The sequence below is a fragment of the Ischnura elegans genome, chromosome 6 (assembly GCF_921293095.1).
Source record: "Ischnura elegans chromosome 6, ioIscEleg1.1, whole genome shotgun sequence".
In the NCBI taxonomy this organism is placed as follows: Eukaryota; Metazoa; Arthropoda; class Insecta; order Odonata; family Coenagrionidae; genus Ischnura; species Ischnura elegans.
Genome location: NC_060251.1, coordinates 29,975,732 through 29,999,525, shown reverse-complemented (window position 1 = coordinate 29,999,525; position 23,794 = coordinate 29,975,732). Strand labels below are relative to the sequence as shown.

The window sequence follows — 23,794 nt, the reverse complement described above, 5'->3', positions numbered from 1 at the left end:
TCTCCATTGAGGAAAAAGTTACGTGCTGCACTGACCTGTAAGAATTGGTCCTCTCTCATGAAGCCTTTGAGCGGATAGGCCCAGCCTTCAGCCAGCACCTGCAACCACTGGAGGTCCAGAGTGGAAATGTTCAGTTGCTTGAGTGTCTCAGCCTCCTTCCTTGCATCCTCCAGCCTATTTTCACTCACAAATAGTTCCTCAACTCGGTCCAATCCCAAAATGCTTTCTCCTGGTCGGTTAATTCCCTTTGGAATGATGCCCTGAGAGAAAAAATCACCGTTTATGAATGACATACCCACAAATTTTTTTACATATGATCTTGCCTCTGGGATATTCAATTTAAAAATATACAGTCAGGGCATTACAGTGAAAACCCACGCGGAGTTAACAATTATTAATACAAAAAAATTGAGTAGATTAAAGTAGCTACTGCACCACTAGCAAAGGTAGAGGAGACAAAAATTTATCACAAGTGCTATTTTGATTACCATGTCATCAAAGTAATATGGAAAGCTTCAGAGGTGAAGAAGAAGCTAAATGTCCTCTGTTACTGACAAAGATATTTCACTTCATACCTACATTAAATATTTAATAGAAGAAAAAACAGCAGATGAGAACATAAAGGTAAACATGTAAAACAATCGAAGAATGTTCAGAACATTTGATTAAAAACCAGATTAATGAGAAGCAAAAAATAAAGTTTTTTTATTGCTATGAATAAAAGGATTTAAATATTCCTTTATCTACGTGTAAAAATTTCTACCATCTGTCCCAAATAATAGTAATTGTATTCTCGAGTGCCACATCATTACAAATGTGTGCATTTTGATAAACAGATAAAAATACATTGCTTAAGTTTTATTTAATCATGTCACTTTTTCACAAAATATCGCCTGACTAGATCATAGAAATATGCGCTGGACATACATCTGCATATGCTAGCTTAAATTTGTTCCACTGCCACAGAGATTTTCTTCCACTGTACTTAGGAGACACACAGTAGCTAAGCTGGTTAAAGCAATAGTCGCAAATTCACACTCACATGCTCTTCCAGTAAGTCCACAACCTGCAATGTAGTTTCTTCCACTGTGCACCCAACAGTTTTCACCACCAGATCTGGATGCTCAGGCTTCTCATACGCTTGATCCACACCAGTGAAGCCTAAAACAGAGCATTTTTATTAGTCAAAACTAAATCATAGAAATAAAGGGCCCTTTTTTCATATTAAATGCATACCTATCTTATCATTTTCACTTCAAATAAAATATTTTGATGTCATACTTAAATCTGATAAAATAATACCCAATGCACGATGAATCTTTGATGTAAACCCAGCATCCCAAGTATGCACCAGCACAGTTAACAGCATGTATAGTTAAGATTATAAAACGTCATTTTATATTAAAACAAATTTACCATAAAAATTGTTAGAAATTTGCTTTCATTATTTCACATGGTACTTATCAAAATATAAGTAAATTTAAACCCATGCTAAGAATGAACAAATCAAAATTCATACCGTACACCAAATTAAATTATGGATAAGTTTTATTCTTATGAAAAGAGGAACTTCTAGTCACATGGCCTGCTTCATTATCATTAAAAAAATTCCCTAGAACTTCTAGGAACAAATTTTTCACTCATGATTGTTAAAATTTTTAAATTGCTTATATAGAATTCTTTGCAAAACAATTGAAATATTTTTAATGATTTAATGAGAGAAAAATTATAGTGATGAATGAGTTCTGTTAAATTTAGTCCAAACAACAATTTATAAGCAAAATGCTGCTATGACTTAGTATTTCTAAACAAAACAAAAAAACACAGGAATGTATTCCAATAACACTGGAAAAATGTTAAACTTATCAGATAACTAAATTACCTTTAATGCTCCCTTCCCTGGCTTTCTTGTAAAGACCTTTGGTATCTCTTGTTTCACAAACATTTAAGGGAGTATTCACAAAAACTTCAAAGAAGGGAAGCTCACTTTCCTTGTGAATCTTTCTTGCCATCTCACGATCCTGTTTAAAGAATAAAAAATAAATTTAATGAATCATACAAGAGAGATTTAAGAACTACCATTTCCCTTGTTAACCCATTTTGTAAAAACTTGAATTTTAGTAAGGGAAGAAGGCATTACGAATTAATTCAGACTATGGTGATCCAAAAGATGAATACCAATATAAATAATATTTTTGAACTTCCAAGTCTCATGTCACGGGCACATAACTACACTTAAACTGAGGTCAGTATCTTCACTCCAATCTATAGCTGATATAATCAACATCAGCTAAAATCGTTGACTGTTTCTCAGGAGTTCCAATTTTACAAACCATAATGCTCACTTAGCACAATCTCAAAGTAAATAAATGAAGATCAGTCTGGTTTGAATTCCAAAAACATTATACAACGGATTCATTCAACAGCCAAATTCAAGAGGTATGCCATTACACAATATTGTGGGACTTCACATTCATGGTTCCTATTTAGAATCACTACAGAATCAGGATATCATTGAAGAATGATGAAGATCAAAAGGATAGATAGCGTGAGAAATTTAATTGCCAACAACATAAGACATGGTCAAATGAAAATTATCATTGAAAGACATATGGAAAGGGATAGTGATAGAGATAGTCATACAGATGTACAGCAGAAAAATTATGTACATGTTAAAATATTAGCAGATAGGAGAATTGAGTGGAGAGCTGCACCAATCTTCGCAATGATGACTGTTGAGAGTAACGCTGAAGGATGAGGAAAATAGAGTGGCTCCATTATGACCAATTACAGAAAGGCCACGATTATAACTGGCTCATGATGCTACGTACAAGAAGTTACCAATTTTAATAATGAGACTGTATGGCATCCAACTACATATATTGAACCTTGACACTATTATCAAGGATTATGTAACCAAAATAGCTAATGCTGATGGCCAGCACTCTAATTGACAGTACAACATTCCATTTTTTCACAAGTGAGAAAGCATAGTCAGATCTTCAGTTACCTTGGAAAATGGTGAGACAAAGGAACACAGTGCAACAACTCCAGAGTCTGCAAATAGCCTAGCAACCTCAGCAACTCTTCTAATATTCTCTTCCCGATCTTCGGGAGAGAATCCAAGGTTTTTGTTCAAGCCTTTTCTCACGTTGTCGCCATCAAGCCCATAAGCAGGAATTCCTCTTGAGACCAGATATGCCTCAAGTTCGAATGACACTGATGTTTTACCCGCTCCAGAAAGCCCTGTGGAAGAAAATACAAATTTCACTTGATAAGTTTTAGAAGGATACATTTTTCAGCTTAGGCAGAAAAAAATCAGGTTGAATATCTTAACTGGATTAAGTAACACCTAAAATGGCTTTTAAATATGAATAATGTGAAAGTACATATTACATCACTAATCTCCCAAACAGGGTGAAATGCAGGCAGTTGTAGATTAAGGGGTGTGCTCAGTCATAGATAGTCATTTTTAAGGTTGTTTAAGTGTTTTCATTACGACAGATTTACAAAAATTTATGAAAAATATGTAATTGGTTAATATCTAAAAGCCTGCACATACCAGACATCAGAGATGAAGTCACTGGGAGGTATAGTTAGTATACCAGCAAGGCAGAAATCACGGAAAGTAATAAACCCCCCTTGATGCAGGGGTTCCTGTACCATCCCGTTACCACTCACCCTCAAGGATTCATGTAAACCTCTGCAACATCCAGGGATAATGCACTGATTGAGAACAAATTGACTGGAGAAAAATTTTACCAGGAGGGAGAAATTATTAAGCCAAATAAAAAGGGAAGATGTAAAAATTTTTAAAAATATCATTTTGTTTAATAATTATAACAGTATTAAATTTTTAAAAATCGCTACCAATATGGAAATGAATTTTCAAAGACAATGTGATTCCACAAAGATTTAGGGTATTTTCTTGTAAAAATTCTCTTTCTGATGTATTTCTAGTCTAAACTTTGAAAGTAAAGTAACCATCTTGAAATTTTCACAGCAAGTAGAATAAACCTTTGCTAATATTTGCCTGTATCTCAAATTTTAAAAATTGTATGAGAAAATTCCAGTGTAAAATTTTCAAATATGAGACAGAGGCAAATGTTTCCCATGGAAGGTGTGCTTGACACATGTCGGAATTATTCCAATCAATTTCAATCCCAAGAGATTGATCCCCATTAGTTGAAATTCAATCGGAGACTATGTTGTGGTTGAAAATTTTCATTTTGACAAAGACATGGGCCCTCACAGTGTGACGCTGAAGAGAAAAACCACAAACACAAAAAAATTGATCTCCTTGCAACCAATCCAAGTCAACCATTTGGAATAACAACTGATAGTGATTATTCTCTAGTACATCATCAGTGTCAAGCACGTCCCTTCAGGGTGTACTGTATATCACATGAAAATTTCAAGGGGGTGTCATAAGTTTCGAGCAATTAATATGCCACTAAAAATGAGAAGTTGAGTGGGAGGGATGTGCCCTCTAAGGCTAAATAATCATCCAGGCAAAGTTATTTAAAAAAACATATTTACACACAAAACCCACTCAAGAAAATCCGATTAAGTATGAAAAAGAGCTGAGCTTGTTACGAAATTTGGATTAGATAGCACAAGAAGCTTTATCAGTAGTAGGTTTTTTGGAAGTTGTGACATTTGCTCAGCTAAGAAGCTACACTTGATTACACTGACCCAGAAAAAGAGATAAATGATGACTCCTGAAGGTCAACAGTTATAAAAATAAGGTTCAACACAGATAAAGTTATGGGATTCTGCCGCTTTGATGAGCAAGATGCCATTCTCAGTGAACCAAAAAAAGTTAAGAGGAAGCATGAAAGTCATATTTTAACTACATGACTCATCATTAACACAGAAATGAATATTGTTCTGAAGATATAAATTGATTACTGAAAGGGTAATATATGATAATGATTACATACAATTTCTGAATTACTCAATTCTATACTATACATATTTAACATCTATATTTGAAGGGATGGAAATAAATAAAGACATTTACTTCCGTGTAAATTAGGTTAATACAGATTAGACTATTTATAGATTATAACAATGCTCATAAGAATTATTCTAACTTGCAGCTCTATTTACTTCAAATATCAACAACCTATTTTCTATAAATATGATGGAATATTTCACACTATCAAATTTACTGATTGGCATCCAAAGAAACTATCTAAACTTCAAATAGCCTTCAAGATCTCAGAGACAGCACCTCACCATAATCTTGATTGCTATTTTAATATTCATTATTTCAACAAAGGCTCCAAAAGTAATTTATAATTACTTCAGTTTCTTATGAAAAGCAACGTAAGACTAAAAAGAATGAGGAAAAGCAGAAACATGAGGAAATGAAAGTTTACAATGGGAAAACATAGTCACTTAGAAAAGGAGGATGAGAAAATACTGGAGGTGTGAGATGATGTCGAAAATAGTTTTAGAGGGAAAAATATTGGTTTAAAAAGGAAGAGGAGGAAAGAGAATAGGATTTTTTTAGATAGAATGAAAGGGAATTAGCCTCATTTGGAATTGAAGGGGACACTAACAGAATTTTTAATAAATACTTCAAGCTAACCTACCTTAATACAATAAAAACTTTGATAAATCGTTGCTTAAAGTCACAAATTTTCTGCAGTCTCAATAGAAACAATCCTAATACATCCCAATCACCCTATTAAGGTAAAGATTATTCATAGTAATTGATAGCAGTGTGGTTGTTCCCTCCAACTTGAAATTGCAATTCATTTTTTCAATGGTAGTTGGAAGGGAAAAATAAGTTGTGACAAAAAGAAAATCTTCCTCACTCTAACCCTCTCTCATGTATGCTACAATAAAATGTAAAGGAATGGGAAAGATACAGCTCACTTTTCGTAAGTTGATGATGTCATCATATTTCTGGTTTATTCGCTCCTTCAGGGTGAACTTTTCATTAAGGGAAGGAAATGTTGCGAGATTGCTAACGATAAAAAACCATGGAAGTATGTATGTGCATAAGGTAGAGGAGAGACTGAGAAGCAGTTATTTGCTAGGCATGAGCTTGTGGCATCACCGACTTATCGTCGAAATGCATAAGGGTGGCGATCTTTCTCTTTATTATTCAAACTGTACCACAATCGGCATTAAAAAATTAGTGAATGAGCCCATTATTAATTGTCCAAGGAAATATTTATATGCAGGGAAATTGATTGAGATACATAAATACACTACTTACCAGTAAACCACACGGTACACCCTCGGAAACCTCGGAGATTGCCAAGTACTTGACCTCGCTTGTCTCGGGATACGTGGTGCTTTTGCTCAGTCACATTTGTTGCAACTTGCAGAGCCTGATTATTCGAAAATAAAAAAAAAATTATTAAAATATGGATACTTTTTTTAGATTAGAACACCAATCAAAGGTACTTCAACTCTCAACTCAAGTACATGCAAACTAAAATCAGGAATAATAAATTATTGTGATGTTATTTAATGGAGAATGAAGGATAGAGGATATATTTGAAGGTAATGCCATGTTGCTTAATGGGATCCCTTGGATGAATCACCAAATTGTGATACACATTGGCTGCTCTACAATATGTATACTACTAGCTCTTTGTGAAGAGTAGCATCAAAATTATGAAATTTCTTTGAAAAAAGAAACTAAACTCATATAAATACACTACAATCTTTAGGTGCTAAATAATACATTCTATGAACATGCATAGATTCTGTCACACGCCATAAATTGGCCATATCAACAATGTACAACCTTCAAAGGAGCTTTATTTTAATTCAGTTGAAATGAATGAATTTATCAATTCCTGAGTCTGAAATATCAAATACAACCATGAATTGCAAGGGTAACATGGTGTCTGTAAAAAATATCAAATTCATGCTTTTTTTTAAAGCAAGCTGAGATCACATGTCATTCTCATCTAAATGGCAAAAATATCTTAAATCAATTCACGCATTAATTAGCCAAAATTATTTAAAACAGCTTATAGAGATGCACTAAAATGACCAAAGACGTAAGGCAATATAATTTTGATACTAGGATTGCAGTGAAGATCATGCTGTTGAGAATTTCAAGATTTATGCTGCATAATGAAGATAGATTGAATTTAATCACTACTCTCTCCTAAAAATAACACAATAAAATGTTGAATAGCAATTAGAAATCTTACAGCAAATCCCTGACCAAAACAGCAAAATCTAGGAGTACTTTCATGGATAAATCATAATTCATTAAATAATAGTCCATGCTTCTACGGGCTACATTACCCTAATGCAATACTACAATGTGGAAAAGTTACAATAAAGCAGTGGATGATGGAAAATGACAACAAAGCAGACTCACTAAACTATGGCATAGTAATTACATTTTGGTATTAGGACAAATTATCAAGACTAAATTAATTATTATGTTAAAACAAATTCAGAGATGCTACTCAATCAAGATGGAATGAAGACTAGAAGCTGAAAAAAATTGGGACTCATAAAGGTGCCAAAAGCCATGCAGCGAACAATTATTCACAGAAACAAACACACTTAATTCAATACATCAAATACAAGAGAGACTAAAGCAAACACTCGTACTTCATCCCTCCCCATGCACTAAAACACTCAAGCATGCTTTCAAGTATGCACTCAAACTCCTCCTTACCCAAGCTGAAGTGGAGGTGATGATCATTTCCTGTAAAGGACAAACTTTTGATGAAAAAGAGAAAGTTTGGCAGACCCAAGCTCAATTCCAACAGTAATTAGCAGGAAAGTATGCACACGTTCCCATCAATTTTGTTAGTAATATGGTACCTCAAAAGCATTTCAAAGCATTTGTACCAAAGTTGCACTAAAAATAAGTAAATTAGATCCTCACTCTAAGATGGGTTTGGCTTAAGATAGATTTGGCATCTGAGCTGATTTTGAGCACAATTTTTGGAATTACAAATTTTACCGATTTTATTTCCACTCGCACATATGTCATCCATTTTACAATTATACACTTTATTTGAAAGCACATTTAGAACATGCCAACAGTCACATGAGCTGTAACTGCTTAAACTGATTAATCATCCAGACAAAATGCAGATTAGACGTACAATGGAATTCGCTTGATATTCCGTCTTTCAGAACTGATTAATGTCATAAAGCGAGGATCTAATGTAAACCAAAACACTGATGTTCATACACTATACATATAATCTCATGAGATATCGATGGCTTAAATGCCTCATTCAAGTTGTTAAAAACTATTTTAGTTTTACATAAAGCAAGAGCAAGATGGAGTATTTGACAAAGGATATATTTTCTGTGGAAAATATTGGATTACAAATAAAATACACTGAAGAGGATTGACGTACCACGTATTTCTCTTAAATACCCAACGATAAACAATTTCGGGATAATGATATTCGAAATAGCACCAAATTATATCTAAAATACCATCCAGAACAATGTTCTTCAGCTACTTTAGTCAATCTCAATCCAAAAAAATCCGTTTACCTGTAAGTGCATGCAACGAAAATGAAACAACAGCCGCGAAAACAAAAATGCCCCACACCTAAACGGAGGATTTAATAGTCATGCTTCAATACTCAAGGGGTATTCCAGAGCCAGTTGGGTTGCCTACACCGAAGGATATAAACCCTAACATTATGCAATCTTTAGTAAGGACCACGGTGTGACCACTTCATAATCTTCACCTGAAAAAAATATCACCATAATTATAATTGGACATATTGAAAACTGTTTTTATGATCCTGAAGAATGCAATTTTTTAAATCATTCTGTTCTATTCATTATTTTCTCGCCTTTAGTCATGACAGTCTAAAACCATCAGCCTCTTCTTTTGTCGTTCAAATAGCGATCATAAATCCCCTTTCTCGTAGTTTTTCTGAATAATCCGCACAATATATTCTTCCTCACGCCTCAACCTCCCACCAACTAAGATTGGGAAATTAAATGCTAAATTTAATCAATTAAATGAAAATGCGGGAAAACATTGAGAAATTTGTTCAACTTTTAGGCCATGTACTTTGTTAAAAAATTAACCTATGAAAAAAAGTTTGCGTCAAAATATGCGCCAATATATTGACAACAACTGTGTAAAGTTTCATTTTCCATACTCAAAAATGCGATTGTTGAGGTTTAGACCAGCTTTTTTCGATTTCAGCCCACTGTGCGGCGCGGCGATGACCGGCTCGAGTTGAGCTTAAACTCACCCGCGAAAGGGTTTAGGGCGTCGATTTTTCGTCGCAAATAGCTCGAGTACCGGCCTCTTTACTTTCCAAACTGTATCATAATCGACAATGAAAAAAATGGATTGTTGTACGAGGCAATTCCGACTGTGGTGTGTAATAGAAGGCCCACTGCAAAAAAAGAGCGGCAAGCAATTGGACTTCGCCCTAGTATGAGTGTGAAAGTCACGCGAATTCAACTCCGTCCAATCTCGCCTGGGGCAATTGAGAAGTGAGGGTCGACGTGGAGGACGAACAAAAAAGAAGCCCTATTCCAACAGCGACATTAACGGTGAACTCTTGGGAACGTGTAATTACACAACCGCCCGACAAGACCCCTCTCCCGAGTACGATGCCATAGAGAAAGCCGACGATGCTCATGCCAACGAGAAAGTAGATAGAGCCTTTCGCGAACAAAAGCTACGAATCAACAACAAAAGCCTGGTTTAAAGACTGAAATATACTACAATAGCAGTAGCTCAAAAATAATATCTCGTTACCGGTATCAACACAGCAGCGTTCCAAGTGTTCCTAAGCGCTTCGTGATGGGATTATTATCTAATAAGTATTCTACCGACTATGGTAGGTTTCCATAGAGTATTTAAGAAGTATTCTGGCAACCGCCCTTCCCATCGTGGACTTCCCTCTTTAAGTCTCTGCAAGGGTTTCGCATGTTGATGACCTCGAGGACTTTGCGGACCTCGCTGCCTTGAACGAAACCCGCCTTTTGCGGACGGGTCCCGTTCGATGAGTTTCTGAGGCTCATCTGATTGTACTCGATATTTTTCAGGGAAGAGATAGTTGGTAGGATTTCCAACTTCCATTACAATAGTGTTTTGTTACGTGACACTATCTCGTGGACTACCTTTCGTCTGGCTCCAACCCTTCGACCTATCTGGCATGGGTGGCTCGATTTGTGCTCTCTTCGCACTGCCTCGTAGTCGACATGCCCGGAGCTGAGCATTTATCTATCATGGTAATCAACTTCAATGCATAAAATCATGCTAAAGAGCAGGCGGGAAAGGACGAAAAGAAGCAGTATACACGAATTTACTTTTACGATATTTACGATTTATCAGCACGGTCTTATGCCGCGATCCGTTTCTACCTGAAACTGAGAAATTGGAGAACTATTTTCTATAATATAAACAACATTTATAATAAATCGTGCCATTATTTCACCTCCAATCACCTTTCACGCATGAAAGACGACCATGTATGTCTGGTTCCCTCCAGGTACCCAAGGTGGAGGGAAGTTGGGTGCGAACACCTAAAATACGATTAGATTCGTAAAGCTAATGACCAGGATTGCAATAAATGATACGACGATTTTAAGTACAAACGTATAAAAAATCAAAACATAGATGGTGCAGTACACTTAATCCGCTGCATTTAAATGTATAATAAAAATAAGTGGTATAAAAAAGTTAGTATCACAAAACTTATGAGCAATGAGCCACCTTCAGAAAAAAATATCCTCTATTATTCCCCAATGCAATTTGGGGTTAACGGCCATTCGAATAGTTTTTCCTTCAGAAGCAATTTCAAGGAGATATAGGTTCCGCATTTCTTAAGCACGGGTAATTTCACCGCATTTTTTGTGAGGACAATCGTTGTAGGAAACGTAAAACCGGCGGTTAAGCGCAAAGAAAATCGCCCGAGGAAGAATTCTAGAGGGGCATGGCGTCGGTATCAAGGAGGCGATCGCAGTGAATCTTCCGAGGTTGAACGAGAATTAAATTTTTTCACCTACCTCCACTCGCATGTACAAAAGCAAGGAGTAAAATAAAAAGAGGCGCCTGATTTAAGGCGTCAGCGATCACAAAAGGTAGCAGTAGTTGTTAAAGCTGCAAAGCAATAATAATAATAATACAGTAAAACACGCTTATACTGATCACGCATACAACGAAATCCCGCCTATAACGAGGTGAGCTTCCGGTCCCTTGGACTTTCCTATTATTTCCAATTAATTTCATTTAATGTTAAATTCCCAGCATGCAACGAGTACGATATTACGAACTATTCTTTGGTCCCTTGGGGAATTATTTCCTTTTTATAAAGAAATTAAGGCTATCTTCGCTACGTCACCGTTTCTTACCTTATAATCAGTTGTTCCTACGCTAGCCATCACCACGTATTTCTACCGCTGATCTTAAGATCCTTCGTTTTACAGCGGTTTGATGGAAAGGGTAGGATGATAGTTAATTTTTACCGATCTTTTGCTTAAATAAAGACGATATACAGAATATTATCCGGCAATCCTGTTATGTATACGGCAAAATCCTTTAATATGGATATAAAGAAATCCCGTTAATAACAAAATACAACGATGAAACCCTGAAATCCGCAATAAGCCAGTTTTACTGTATAATAATTTTCATTGGTTCCTGAGGACAACTTTTTCGCAAGTATCGAATAAGTAATTATGGCGTGTTGGCTCGAAGTCTTCCACGGCGTTCTGGATTCGTAGATATCTTCATCTTCCGGGTTTTCGCAGCGTTGGCTGAAATCAATGCCAAAGTAATTATGCCTATTCACGAGCAGCACTACAGGGAACGCTACCATCAGCAAAGTTGCGTACTATATATAACAGTAAACTTTTACAGCGCACGGATCAAGTAATGCAAACACGCACGAGTAAACACACAGAGATTATAAAATATGCTACCGAATTTAATAGAGCATAAAATAGTACAATAAGATATTCATTTCTCATTCATTGGGCAGTGGGATGTATTCATGAATCAGTTTTATTGAAAATGTGGTCAAGTTTTCAAAATTTCAACCGGATTTTTTTATACCTTGGAAAATATATCCAAGTAAAAAAAAGGATCGATTTAAAAATCGGGTCTCGGGTCGGATCTCCGTAAAAATATCTGTTCACTCATATTTTCGCCGGAAAAGGTCACAAAGTAGGTATGTATCAAAAAATAATTGCTTCGTTGTCACTTCCGGTTTTTTAGGCATATTCCAATGATAGTAACCGAAAATATGAAATAGCTATTTGGTAGAATAGGCAAGCAATAGTCTTATAGCTTACACAGTCTTCCCGACGAATGATCTTCATAGTTAAAATCTAGTATCACATCCGAAAAAGGTGACATTTCGAAGCAGAAGAAACAATATGCATGAATCATTTGAAAAAAAAGGCAAAACATAAGACCAAGATAACGCCAACGTAATTCCTATTGCGTGTTCCGTCGCACCGCAGCTGACAACGAAAAAATATGCGAACGAGAAATATCCCGAAACACGCCTCACTAATCACTGTCTTTCTCTCAGAATTTCTGTTACTAGTGAATTCATTTTTTATTACATATTTCCCAACACTTGAGACTCTACAAGCACTCCGAGGGCGGTCCAAACGTATAGAATCCGAAGATTAAAGCGTGATCGAGAGGAATTTTTCCACATTGAAATAAATACTTGCACTTTTCCTCGATTATGAAATTTATTACGACCTATGTTTCAATGTTACTACAACATCTTCAAGGTATCGAAGAATTTAAATTAAGAAGGTGTATAGTAATATTGAAATCTAGGTCGTAATAAATTTTATAATCGTGGAAAATAGGAAGTATTTATTTCAGTGAGGTCCAAATGTGAGTTTAACAGCACGCACGGGAAAATGAACGACGATATGAAAGGCAATTTCATCATTTCTGATATTTTTCACAACAGTACGATTTCACTAGTAACATGAGCAATTCACTGAATAGTTGATATTTATACCAATGGCGTTATTGACCTTATATTTTCGCAATTACCAGCCAAGCTCAACCGGTCGAAATAAATCTGAATATTCTGCCATGATGACGACAATGCCACCATAAACGGCAACACGCGGCAGACACCGAAAACATTCAGGATGTACGGCATCCCAAAACCATTAATACTATCAATCGAGCAACTTCATTCGTGAAAATATAGGCACATTCATACAGAGATTCCAAACTAAGCATATGGTCGCAGGCAATAAAGGACGGAATTAGGTCGCCTTTAAAATACACATACAAACTTCGACTGCATCGGTAATATTTTGTGGTTATAAAAGTAGTCATTTTTCATAGAAGGCGTCTGTTCAGAAAAAAACCTTCAAAATTCGATCGCGTAGGTGAAAAGTCAAGTCGTTTTTCATGAATAAATATTCCTAGTCCCAAATTTATGAGTGGTTATTTCGTGCAGGCTGCGAATATCCATGAGAACAATTCGCTTTGGGCGGGATTCGAAAACCTAACTTCTGGTTTTCCCCGAATCCAAGTTTTTGTGTGAATTCGAGGGGACATTCAGAGCGAAAAAGAATTCATAAAAATTTCCTCTTTGAGTAAAAATATTTTTATGAAGTAAATTTAAATTCCTTCGACGGAACAAATCGCCTTCATAGTCTTCTAAACGAATGACCTTCATTGTTAAAATCTGGTAACACATCACAACACATGCGACATTTCAAAGCAGGAGGAACAATACGAAAGAATCATTTTTTAAAAAAGGCAAACATAAAACCATATAACGCCAACGGCATTTCTATGGCGTGGAACACTTTTTTCTAACTCAGCCAGTAACAAGCGGTCTCGGTGTCGCAATAAAACCACTTAAGAAAACAGTAGCCAACAGCCAGCGGAAGTAAGTGGAGAATAGCTAGCTTTAACCAACGCTTTTCTCATCATTCGCTCAAGGAGCAACCTCGAGTGATTCCTTCTCCCGGTGCCAAGTATATATGAAGTAAAGCTCCAAGACTGCTAGCACAATAATTTGGTATTACACTCATTTTATTTTGTCTATTTTTACATCTGAAGTTGGTTTAAAAAGTGACAGTAGATATCATTCAGTAGCAAGAGGTTAGCAAGTGAAATACGTAAGTTCACAACAGAGGAGATCAATTCTGTTCCCTAGGCAACCAACAACTCCATCAAGTTGATACACCGATACGATCAGTGGCGTAGCCAGGGGGAGTGCAGGGGGTCCGGACCCCCGCCGAAATATAAAAACACAATTATTTTCCTTCATAAAAGAAAACAAAATATTGAAAAATCATGAATTTACAAAATATTTCTTGAACAAATGAAGTTTTTTCGATCATGAAAAGTGTTAAAATTAGTTCAAAACCCATTACTTAGTACCCTGTTTTTCAAAAAAATTTCCCCCTGGTTTTGGACACCCCCCCCCCCCCCCTCCCCCGAACGAAATTCTTGGCTACGCCACTGGATAAGATCATCATCATCACCGGTCAACAATCCTAAGAATCCTAAGATCGGTTTGACGCAGCTCTCCACTCCATTCTCCTGTTCAAACTGATCAAAATAAAATCATGCTTAGTCACAAATTTAAATCTAGCGAGATAAGTTCACCGCCATACATATTTAGCAATATTTCCCGCTACTTATCTAACCATAACAATTTATTACTTAGGCCGATAAATCTAATCTAATCTTTTCAAACCAACGTATTTCTTCCCTTTCACATCTTCTTTTACCTTTTCCATATATTTTACTCGAGGACTACCTTTTCCGTTCAAGCCATCTACTTGCCCTTCGATGATTGTCTTCACTAGGCCATTATGTCTCAAGATAAGCCAGATTGGGTTGTTTCGTCTTCCTATCAAGGTTGCTATGATGCTTTTACTTTTCTCACCACTTCCACATTGTTCACGCGATGTATCTACTTAACCTTCTTCATTCTTTTATTGCACCTCATTTCGCAAGCCTCCACCTTTGAATTCTCCGATGCTGTCATTTTCCATGCCTCACTTCCGTGGAGAAGCATACTCAAAAATTTAAATTCTGTTTAATTGTTCCGTTACTTACATGTGTATACTTCCCGCAGTAAGTACATATTTATTTTGGTGGAATGCTTTCTTCTTCCGTCGCTCAAAAATCTTCCTCGTGATTATATAATCACAGCAATCCTAAGTCAGGTTTACTGCAGCCGGCCATTAGTACTCCCTATTCACGCCTGACGTCATTACTTTGACGTTCTGTTGTCTTGAATTCCTGTCATTAGTATTTTCGAAAATGGCCTACTATTTGGGACCTTCCATTTTCTCCACTATTAAGCTCTTGATAAGAAGTTACGTAATGTTACGTACACGTAACCGCTACGATAAGTGCACGTCAAATCACTTACTTCGTGCACGTCAAAATGCTTCCGCCAACACAAGAGAGCAATCTTCCCTAAACAAATTCTATGTACGATTATGAGATATCAAAGTAGTCACCATGCTTCATTCAAACTGTAAAACAAAAGCAGTAACCGTACAAAGAAAAGAGAAAGCAAGGAAGCTTCAGTAAATTTACAAGGAAGAAAGTAGGAAGAGCTGAAGCGAATTCATTACAAAATGTTGTCTGTCAATAAGGGGAACGCGACTTCAACACGTTTACTTTGGAAAACCAGCCTTTTTATCTTCTTTTCCTTATACCAGTCTCTACATCCTTTCACCAATGCCAGCCGCGGCACTACAAGGGAGAATGAATGGATTTCCGCGCTTGGCAAACGGCCTAAATTCAATCAATCCCTTTGGCAAGTGTTTGAATAGAGAGAGAATTAACGCGCTAACCTGCGCATATATTCACCTTTTCAGAAGCCAAGTTGAGCCGATCTCTGCCATTATAACTGAAAGATAACTGAATTTCTACAAAAATAATTTTCTGTATATAATTTAAACATTTTCAATTGCTCGCAACCATCATAATGCCCAATGGTCTGATTTTTACTGCTCATCTTCATAAAATTATTCACAGGTAAAATTTACGGCACCGTTAGATCTTTAATTAAAAATAAGCTGTAATTTCAGATGGGCATCATAATTCATCCATCTAATACTGAGAGCATGATAAATTTACACGATTATTGCATAGTAAAAAAATGAAGCCGCTTTCGGAGAGTGGTGTTTCGTGGCAAATTTTATCCCGATCCCAGAAAAGCGTCAACTGCCATTCAACGCATCATAATTTCTTCCTGTTCCAAAAATCTTGCCTCCAGCTCGCTACCTAACTCTTCATCAAAACCATTAGCATTCTTAGCCTCCAGTGGTCCGCACCAATCAAGCTTAATCTACGAGGTTTACTGCATCCACATTAACTTTAGGACTTCTACATCCATTTGAACTTAAAAAAAAAACTCCGGAAAGGGAGAGGAACTACATAAAGTGCGCTGATGACGCGGAGAATTTATCCTTCTACCGGAAAATTATATTTTCTCTGAGGTTGGAACAGTAAGGGACACTATTGTAAGACAGTTCCTCATAATCATTGCACAGCGAAACCATCTACTATGCTCACCATACTCCTTAATACCATGCTTATACATATATGCCGACATAATTTCAATGAAGGCATTTAACAACCCTCCAATAATTTTTCAAATTTAAAAAAATTGAAGGATAAAAAACTATAGTTAAAAATCGTGAAGTAAGAAAACTTTTCATTCCATGGTAAAATACATGATAAAGAACTCTGAGGATGTTTCTAAGTTTTTAAACATTTTAAAATGCGCTCACGTACCGATTTTGAATTTTTTACATTATTTTTTAGAATACTCATGGCTGTTAATTGACTTATCTTTGAACCAATTGTGAATTATGTATTTCATTTTGACTCACGTATATGTAAGTACATTGGCAAGATCTATTCTGATGTACAATCATCTAATGATACAATAAATATAATAATTATTAGTACATTAATTATACTACGCCAAGCAACGTGCAAGAGTTACAGCTTTCACGCAAACAAATCAAACTCTGCCGTTCTCGGGACTTTCCTGAAACAGATTCAAAGATTGATGGGGGCATATGATAAACTGGAATATGAGCTGCTGTCGCCGTTTTACTCCTCGTGTCTTGGCTTTCAACTTTCCTGATGCACAATAAACGTCTCCACTTCCCATGGCCAATCACCGGTAAACACGGTCGAGCCCGACCTTGCTGCAATGCGCGAATGATCTCCTCCGTGTCAGGATTTTATGGAAATAACTCGCGTACACAAATATACTATTAATTGAAAGAATTTGATAAATGTAAGGGAGAGATAATAAAGGCAAAAAAAATCACCCTCGTTCGGCCATTCTCTCAAAAGTTTAAAAGTAAAAAAAAACGCTAAAGTTATTGTCCACTTTTCATGAGTTGGTGATGTCACTATAGTTTTGGTTCTTTAAATTGTGCAAATAGAGCCGCTAGTTGAGATGAGGAATCGTTCACCAGAGTGTAAACAACAAGAGTGTAAACAACAACGAACCACTCAAGATCTTTGCACAAGGAACAGGAGTGGCTGAGACACGGTGACCCGCGCAGCAGGAGTCGGTAATGTCATCAACTTATCTGCGAGAGGGTTAAGGCCGCCAATTTTTCGTCAAGAAGTTTTACTCGAGAAGTTTGTGAGATATAGAAGAAAGAAAATTAATTACGGGTCTGTTTATTTTTCAAGCTTTATCAAAATCGTACAACCCGTAAAATAATTGATGAAAGGACCGGACATTCCGAACGAGAAGCGGAAGGGAAATGGCACGTGAGAGGAGAGTAGCGACTGGAATGCACCCAAGAGACCTTTCCGCGAGCACCGTGACCCACTTCGGGGGGAAGGGTGGGATGGAAATCCCAAGTTCAGCGATTGGGACGGCTGCAAGCTGCGACGGACCGCTCGGGACACATCAGATTGTTCTCGATTCAGAGTAAGCATAAACATATGGGTTCAAGATGGCTATCCGCAAAGAGTTCGTACGGCTTTAAGTTTCGTCACGAAGAAAATTTTGGGGAAATAAAAGGAGGATTGAGGCAAGGTTGTCCAATATCGCCGTTGCTTTTAAACGTGTACGCTGAGGAGATGGTAAGAGAGGCGAGGGATGACTTGGAAGCTGCAGTAAAAGTGGGAGGAATGATTTTAAATCATGTTCAGATTTTAAATCAGATTTCAAATTGAGGTTCACGATTGCGAATTGAAGAGGGAAGTCAATAAAGGTAGGGAAGACTGAGATACATCTCAATTTCTCCATGGAAACCTTCCTTTACCGATAAAATACAATAATTATTATTATTATATTAATAATAATAATAACGACGGCGGTAGATTTGGTACTTCGTAGACATTAAATTTTATAATATTTTGTAGACATGAAAGTAACGATTCAAATAAACAGCATGAAAACGAACGCTTTAGTCGGCATCTGCCAATCAGAACAACACCTATGTATAATGCTGTGTGTGTAATATGTATAACCCAGTTAGTCCGAATGAGTTGATTACGAGGGACCAAAGCAAGTAGGTTCCAAAAAATCAACACATTCGGATTAACTACGTAACGTCACAGGATCTGAAAGAGGTCTTTATGCATAGGAGATGTTGATCAGACTCATCAGGAATCATGTGATCACAGAAAATGCTACTTCAATCTCGGTCGCATCTGATACTGGGGAACAAACGCTTATTGTAAAGGCATTTCCTCGCTAGGTTAAAAGGAATCACCCAAGGCTCCCACTATCCAACATCATTTTCAATGCTCCCATTTGCGTGCAGAACACTGAATTTTCAATAACCTATTCGTCACTAAAATACTTTCGCAAGTGTCATTCTATCAAACAAGGCATTCAATAAGACTAGTATGAGGCTTTTATGCCAAATTATACATCAAAATTTTAGCCATTTTAACAACTTATTCAGATTCAATTAGCGAGAATGCAGCAATTTATGAAGGATAATTGACACACATAATGCGGTTATTTCAATTCAAGAATCGAGATTAAATTATACTGACCAGCTAACTTTTCATTGCTACAATTAGATGAGTGCTTTCCAGAGTTGAGAAAATATTCATCAATACCAGAGGAGCCAATCGCCAACTTATCATCAAACACGAAAAAGAATTAGAGTTGACAAACGTAATCAAACTGATCAATATGAGTGTTAAGATACTATTCATATCGCGCAGTGACGGATCATAAATACGGAGTATACATTGAGATCTGCTATCTTCAAGATGAGAGAGATTATCACCGATTAGAAACATTTTCATCCACATATCCACCATTCCAAAGATCAATTTGATACGTAAGGATGCGGAAATTTAGCCCTTGCTCTATTTTACGCGAATTAAATTTGGCGTTAAGATTAATTGCCTAGAGAGAAGAAATTTCCGATGTTCAAACTTCAACACCGCGTCGTGTTTTGTATTATATGAAATTTGCAGCGCAAACGTTGAGATATCATGAGACAAATCTCATATATATAATTCGATATCCCATAAGCTCACATACCACATAGCACAGCTCGCGATAAATACATCACGACGAATTTTTCCCGAATGTTATTTGGAGGCATTGTAAAAGTCTACTACAAGTCGTTTTGCTTAAAGTTCATGCGCTAATCATAGCTGACTAAACGTTTTAGTGGCGAAGAGTTATAAGCACACATCATAAAAACAGAGGATCTAAAGAAACGAATTGCACATTTACTCCAACATTATGAGAATGAGTAGTAGCATGTATTGTATGGCGCAAGGTTTTAAAGTCTTTTAAAACCAGTTATTTATTTAAAAAATCGAGAATAAGGGTCCTCGGTAATCGACAAAGAAAAACTTAAGTTGAGGTTGAATCGTCGAATGCTGAATGATTGGGTAAATGCATACTCGTATTCATCCCAACACTCCCTCAACAGGTGAACATTGCGTTAAATTGAAATGTACCGGTGAATTTTCAGTGAATTTCACTTGTTTTTAGAGGAGAGTTGATGGAAAAGTTTTCTGGGTGTAAGCGGAGGGGTTAATATCACAGTCATTCGCAATCACAGCTTCTCTTGTGACGCAATTATTACCCAATAATTAATTATTCATGGATTCGCCCTCACAAGAGAATCACCGGAAATTATGACAATGCATAATTACTCATTAGCAGCACGTGATCATCAAGAGGTGCTCCATTGAATTGAAATATTACCCTATTCAGGCAAAAGCGAGACTTATACAACCAGAAAAAGAAGACGAGGCAGAATAAAAATAATTAGGTATCTAATGAAAATTGTCAAGGAAAGAATTTCGAAGGAAAAAATACACGAAAGCCCCATATGATATTAACAGGGATTACTTTTCACTCTCGCAATTGGGTAGAGTATTGGAGTGGACATCGGTAACGAATCCTTGATTGCCCAGATAAGCTTCTCCCGTATGCTATCACTGACTCTTCAGATTTCACAAAAATTCTCTTTTCATTAACGAAATTTATTTGGTACACAGGGTACCACATATTTTAAATCAAAATATTTTCGTAGGTTCGGCTATGTGTTGAAATTTCTGCTTTTCGGGTTTTCCGCCCACTATATTTTGCGTAGCTATCTTACACGATTACTTAGGCCAATCGCTCGCTTTGTTAGTAGGTAAACACGTGATCATATAGGCTCTCCCGTATGCTATCACTGACTCTTTTCATTAACGAAATTTATTTGGTACACAGGGTATCACATATTTTAAATCAAAATATTTTCGTAGGTTCGGCTATGTGTTGAAATTTCTGCTTTTCGGGTTTTCCGCCCACTATATTTTGCGTAGCTATCTTACACGATTACTTAGGCCAATCGCTCGCTTTGTTATTAGGTACACACGTGATCATATAGGCCATTGTGAGCAGAAAATTTTTATTGTTTTCGCTTCATTGACTAATTTCCCAGAGCTTTCACCATAACGTAGGCAACTATTGAAATGCGGTGAGGCAATAGTGATCACACACCTTGAAAGGCTATGAAGTGACGTACAATGTATTGATTTTAGCAGAAATGATGATAATAACATTCAGTGCCTTTGAATCAATGCGTTACCCATGATCTCCGTGACTTTCCCCAAGTACTATCCTCATGGTAAATCTAGCATAATGATGTAATGATGAAACTAAATATCAATATCCCTTCCAATGATTAATATGATGTTGCATCATCGCCCGCCACTGTAATCTGCATCTGATACACTTAAACGATGCGTATTTATTATAAAGTTTTTCATAACAACAACCAAGAGCGTAAATAAACCTGAAAAAATCGCTGCAGAAACGTCAAATGTCACATAGATTCATCTTTAGTACCTACGTGGAAACCGGTCTGGTAAGAGGAGGTAATTGTACAAAATAATCCGAAGGGAAAGAGAATTTAATTTCACATAATGCATGTAGCTCACATTGAATTTTCCCCGACATTCTCTAGTAACATTTTTAATTATTGTTTACCGTCCTTGGAGACTACTTCGCCGACATCCAATCTCGTGCCGTAATAGATCGCAGAAATTAGCGCAGATAGTCGGTGCTGTAAGGAATCTCATTGGCCAACAGTATTCGCTCCACTGCCTGTAACAAGGATATCAATCCGTAACATAAGCACTTGGTGGAGCGCAAAGAAAAGCATTTAAGCAAAATTCAATATTCCGTATCGCTTCAACCAACGACATGATTTCCTCCAGCACTACGCAATCATGTTCGCAATTTTCGAATGAGAGTTCAAACACGCTGAAGAGACCAGAGGAATGAGAACCGAAAATCTGACTGGAAAATGCTGTCCCTTTTTGGTAGCAAATGGCCAACTCTAAGCTAGGGACGAGTCTGATCTGGAGTGTCGCGCTTTAAGATGCGGTAACATGGTCTCTTAGGACCAGAAAAGACTAGGCCTTCGAGATGCGGGTAAGGTAAGGAGAAGAAAGGAGAAGATAACGTGGACGGGGGAGGAGGAACGACGAAGTGCTAGGCATGGTGGGTAAGAAGAGGTAGCTTCTAGATGGGAAATGGAGGAGACAGAGGATTTGGATGGAGCGATTACTGAGTAGAGACGGGATGTTGAAAAAGATGTAGGAGGGAAGAATGCTGGGTAAACGAGAAAGAATACTTTAATAATGATGATAATAATAATAACGAAAGTAATATTATTATTTAAAATTTATTTTTAAAAAAATGGAAGCAAGAAAAATCACCTATCCGTGCTAAACAGGATGCATTACATACGGTTTTGAAGCACTGTGACAGACAAGTAACTTCATTCGCACTAATAGAGTTACTCCTATGGTAATGAAAGGGAAGGAATTACAAAACTGAATGATCAATAGGTAAAATAAAGTTACTAAAACAAAAAAACGGTCTATTTCTTGAAAAGCAAAATGCAAATTTACGAAAGATAACGACGGGAGTTAGAAAGAACATTTCAAATTTGGCGAGTCAACATCGAAAAGATAAGTTCCAGAACTCGAGACCAGATATACGGCAGGTTTGATAACACGGTTATCTGAGCTATTAACCTCTTAAACAATCGGAATGTTTGGTAAAACACTATACCCTAAAGACAATGGCCATAAAAAAATTACGTAAAGATGAGGCAAAAATATTTTCATAGCAACAATATCGATTGATCAAAAAAAATGCTCAATGCAAGGCCGTAGAAAAAAATCAGGAAGTATTTTTACGAGGCGATGGACAAATATGTTGAATGGGTCTATATCATAAAAGTCACTTCCGTTCTACACTCGCAATGGGTTATATAGGCATAGAAAATTTTGAGGGTTCGCTAAAAGTATGAATGCCACGGTAGTGAAATTTTACAGCTCAATAAAATAAATCACTAATCGCAAATCCCTCTTCCTCAACACGGATTCCAAATCATTGATGGGAAGAATTCATATCTATAACTCATACAGACAACAGAACACACATGCACAGCACTCTTAATCTGAAACAATGATGTTCACCGGGAAATGCCCAACAGTCAGTGGTAAAATCCAGGTAAACTAATAATAGATTATGTTATATATAAATAATAATTAATTGAATTTCATTTCTGTCGATTCCTTCTTCACTTTGTATGCAATATTTTAAGATGCAATACTCAGCAAATACACATATGAGGAAAACAATTTAATGAATAAAATCGTAAATTTTAATGCGAAAGATTTAATGCGAAAAATATTGGTCGCGGAAAAGAATATTGTGTCACCGTAATTATATGCTTTCCAAAAAAGCGAAACGAAGAAAAAATCAATATTTTGTCAATTCTAGGGATAATGCACTGGTCATTTGTAAGAAAAATGATCGAGAGAAAGTTAGGTAATGAACTATGAACCCTTTGTGCCACAAATAAAAGCCTTTCAGCAATTTCAAAGAAATGAGAAATATCAGGTCTAAACCGCGTGATGCACACGAAACATAAGTGCAAAGGCGCTTCACGACAGAAATGCGCGTAAAACTTAGACCATAACAATAATTATGTTAATTTATTGACATAATATAATTATTATATATTTTTTGCGAAAGTAGCTGCACTTAAAATGCTGTCTGGTTGACATACAATCCGAAATCAATTAACTTCTGGCAGAAGGCCGGGGGAAGATGGAGTATACAGATTGAACAAGGATGAACACAACCTTGAAATCGATTACTGAGGCTATGCTGGGCGACACTCCTTTCTAACAGGAAGTAAAAGTAAAACTAAGAGCTCAGAGGATCATTACTTATGGATAAAATTAGACCATCTATCACTTACAACGAAACACCAATGGATTTGGATAAGAATTAGGTCTCGCAGCATTAAGACGCTCCTAAAATGGTGAAGC

At 36.6% G+C, this 23,794-nt stretch overlaps 1 protein-coding gene across 4 annotated transcripts in view; it reads right to left on the bottom strand.

The window, feature by feature from the left end:
* LOC124160251 (bifunctional 3'-phosphoadenosine 5'-phosphosulfate synthase 2) overlaps positions 1-23,794 on the bottom strand; it is a 98,667-nt gene that overhangs the window by 7,733 nt on the left and 67,140 nt on the right. For 2 of the 4 annotated variants that reach the window (XM_046536066.1, XM_046536067.1), the window contains exons 2-7: positions 7,664-7,693; positions 6,233-6,347; positions 3,011-3,246; positions 1,883-2,021; positions 1,043-1,161; positions 36-260 (exon numbers count right to left, since the gene is read on the bottom strand). In XM_046536066.1, coding sequence (XP_046392022.1) covers positions 36-260; positions 1,043-1,161; positions 1,883-2,021; positions 3,011-3,246; positions 6,233-6,347; positions 7,664-7,693 — 864 coding nt within the window. The remainder of the gene's footprint in view (positions 1-35; positions 261-1,042; positions 1,162-1,882; positions 2,022-3,010; positions 3,247-6,232; positions 6,348-7,663; positions 7,694-23,794) is intronic. The other 2 variants (XM_046536068.1, XM_046536069.1) reach the window with 1 other exon arrangement.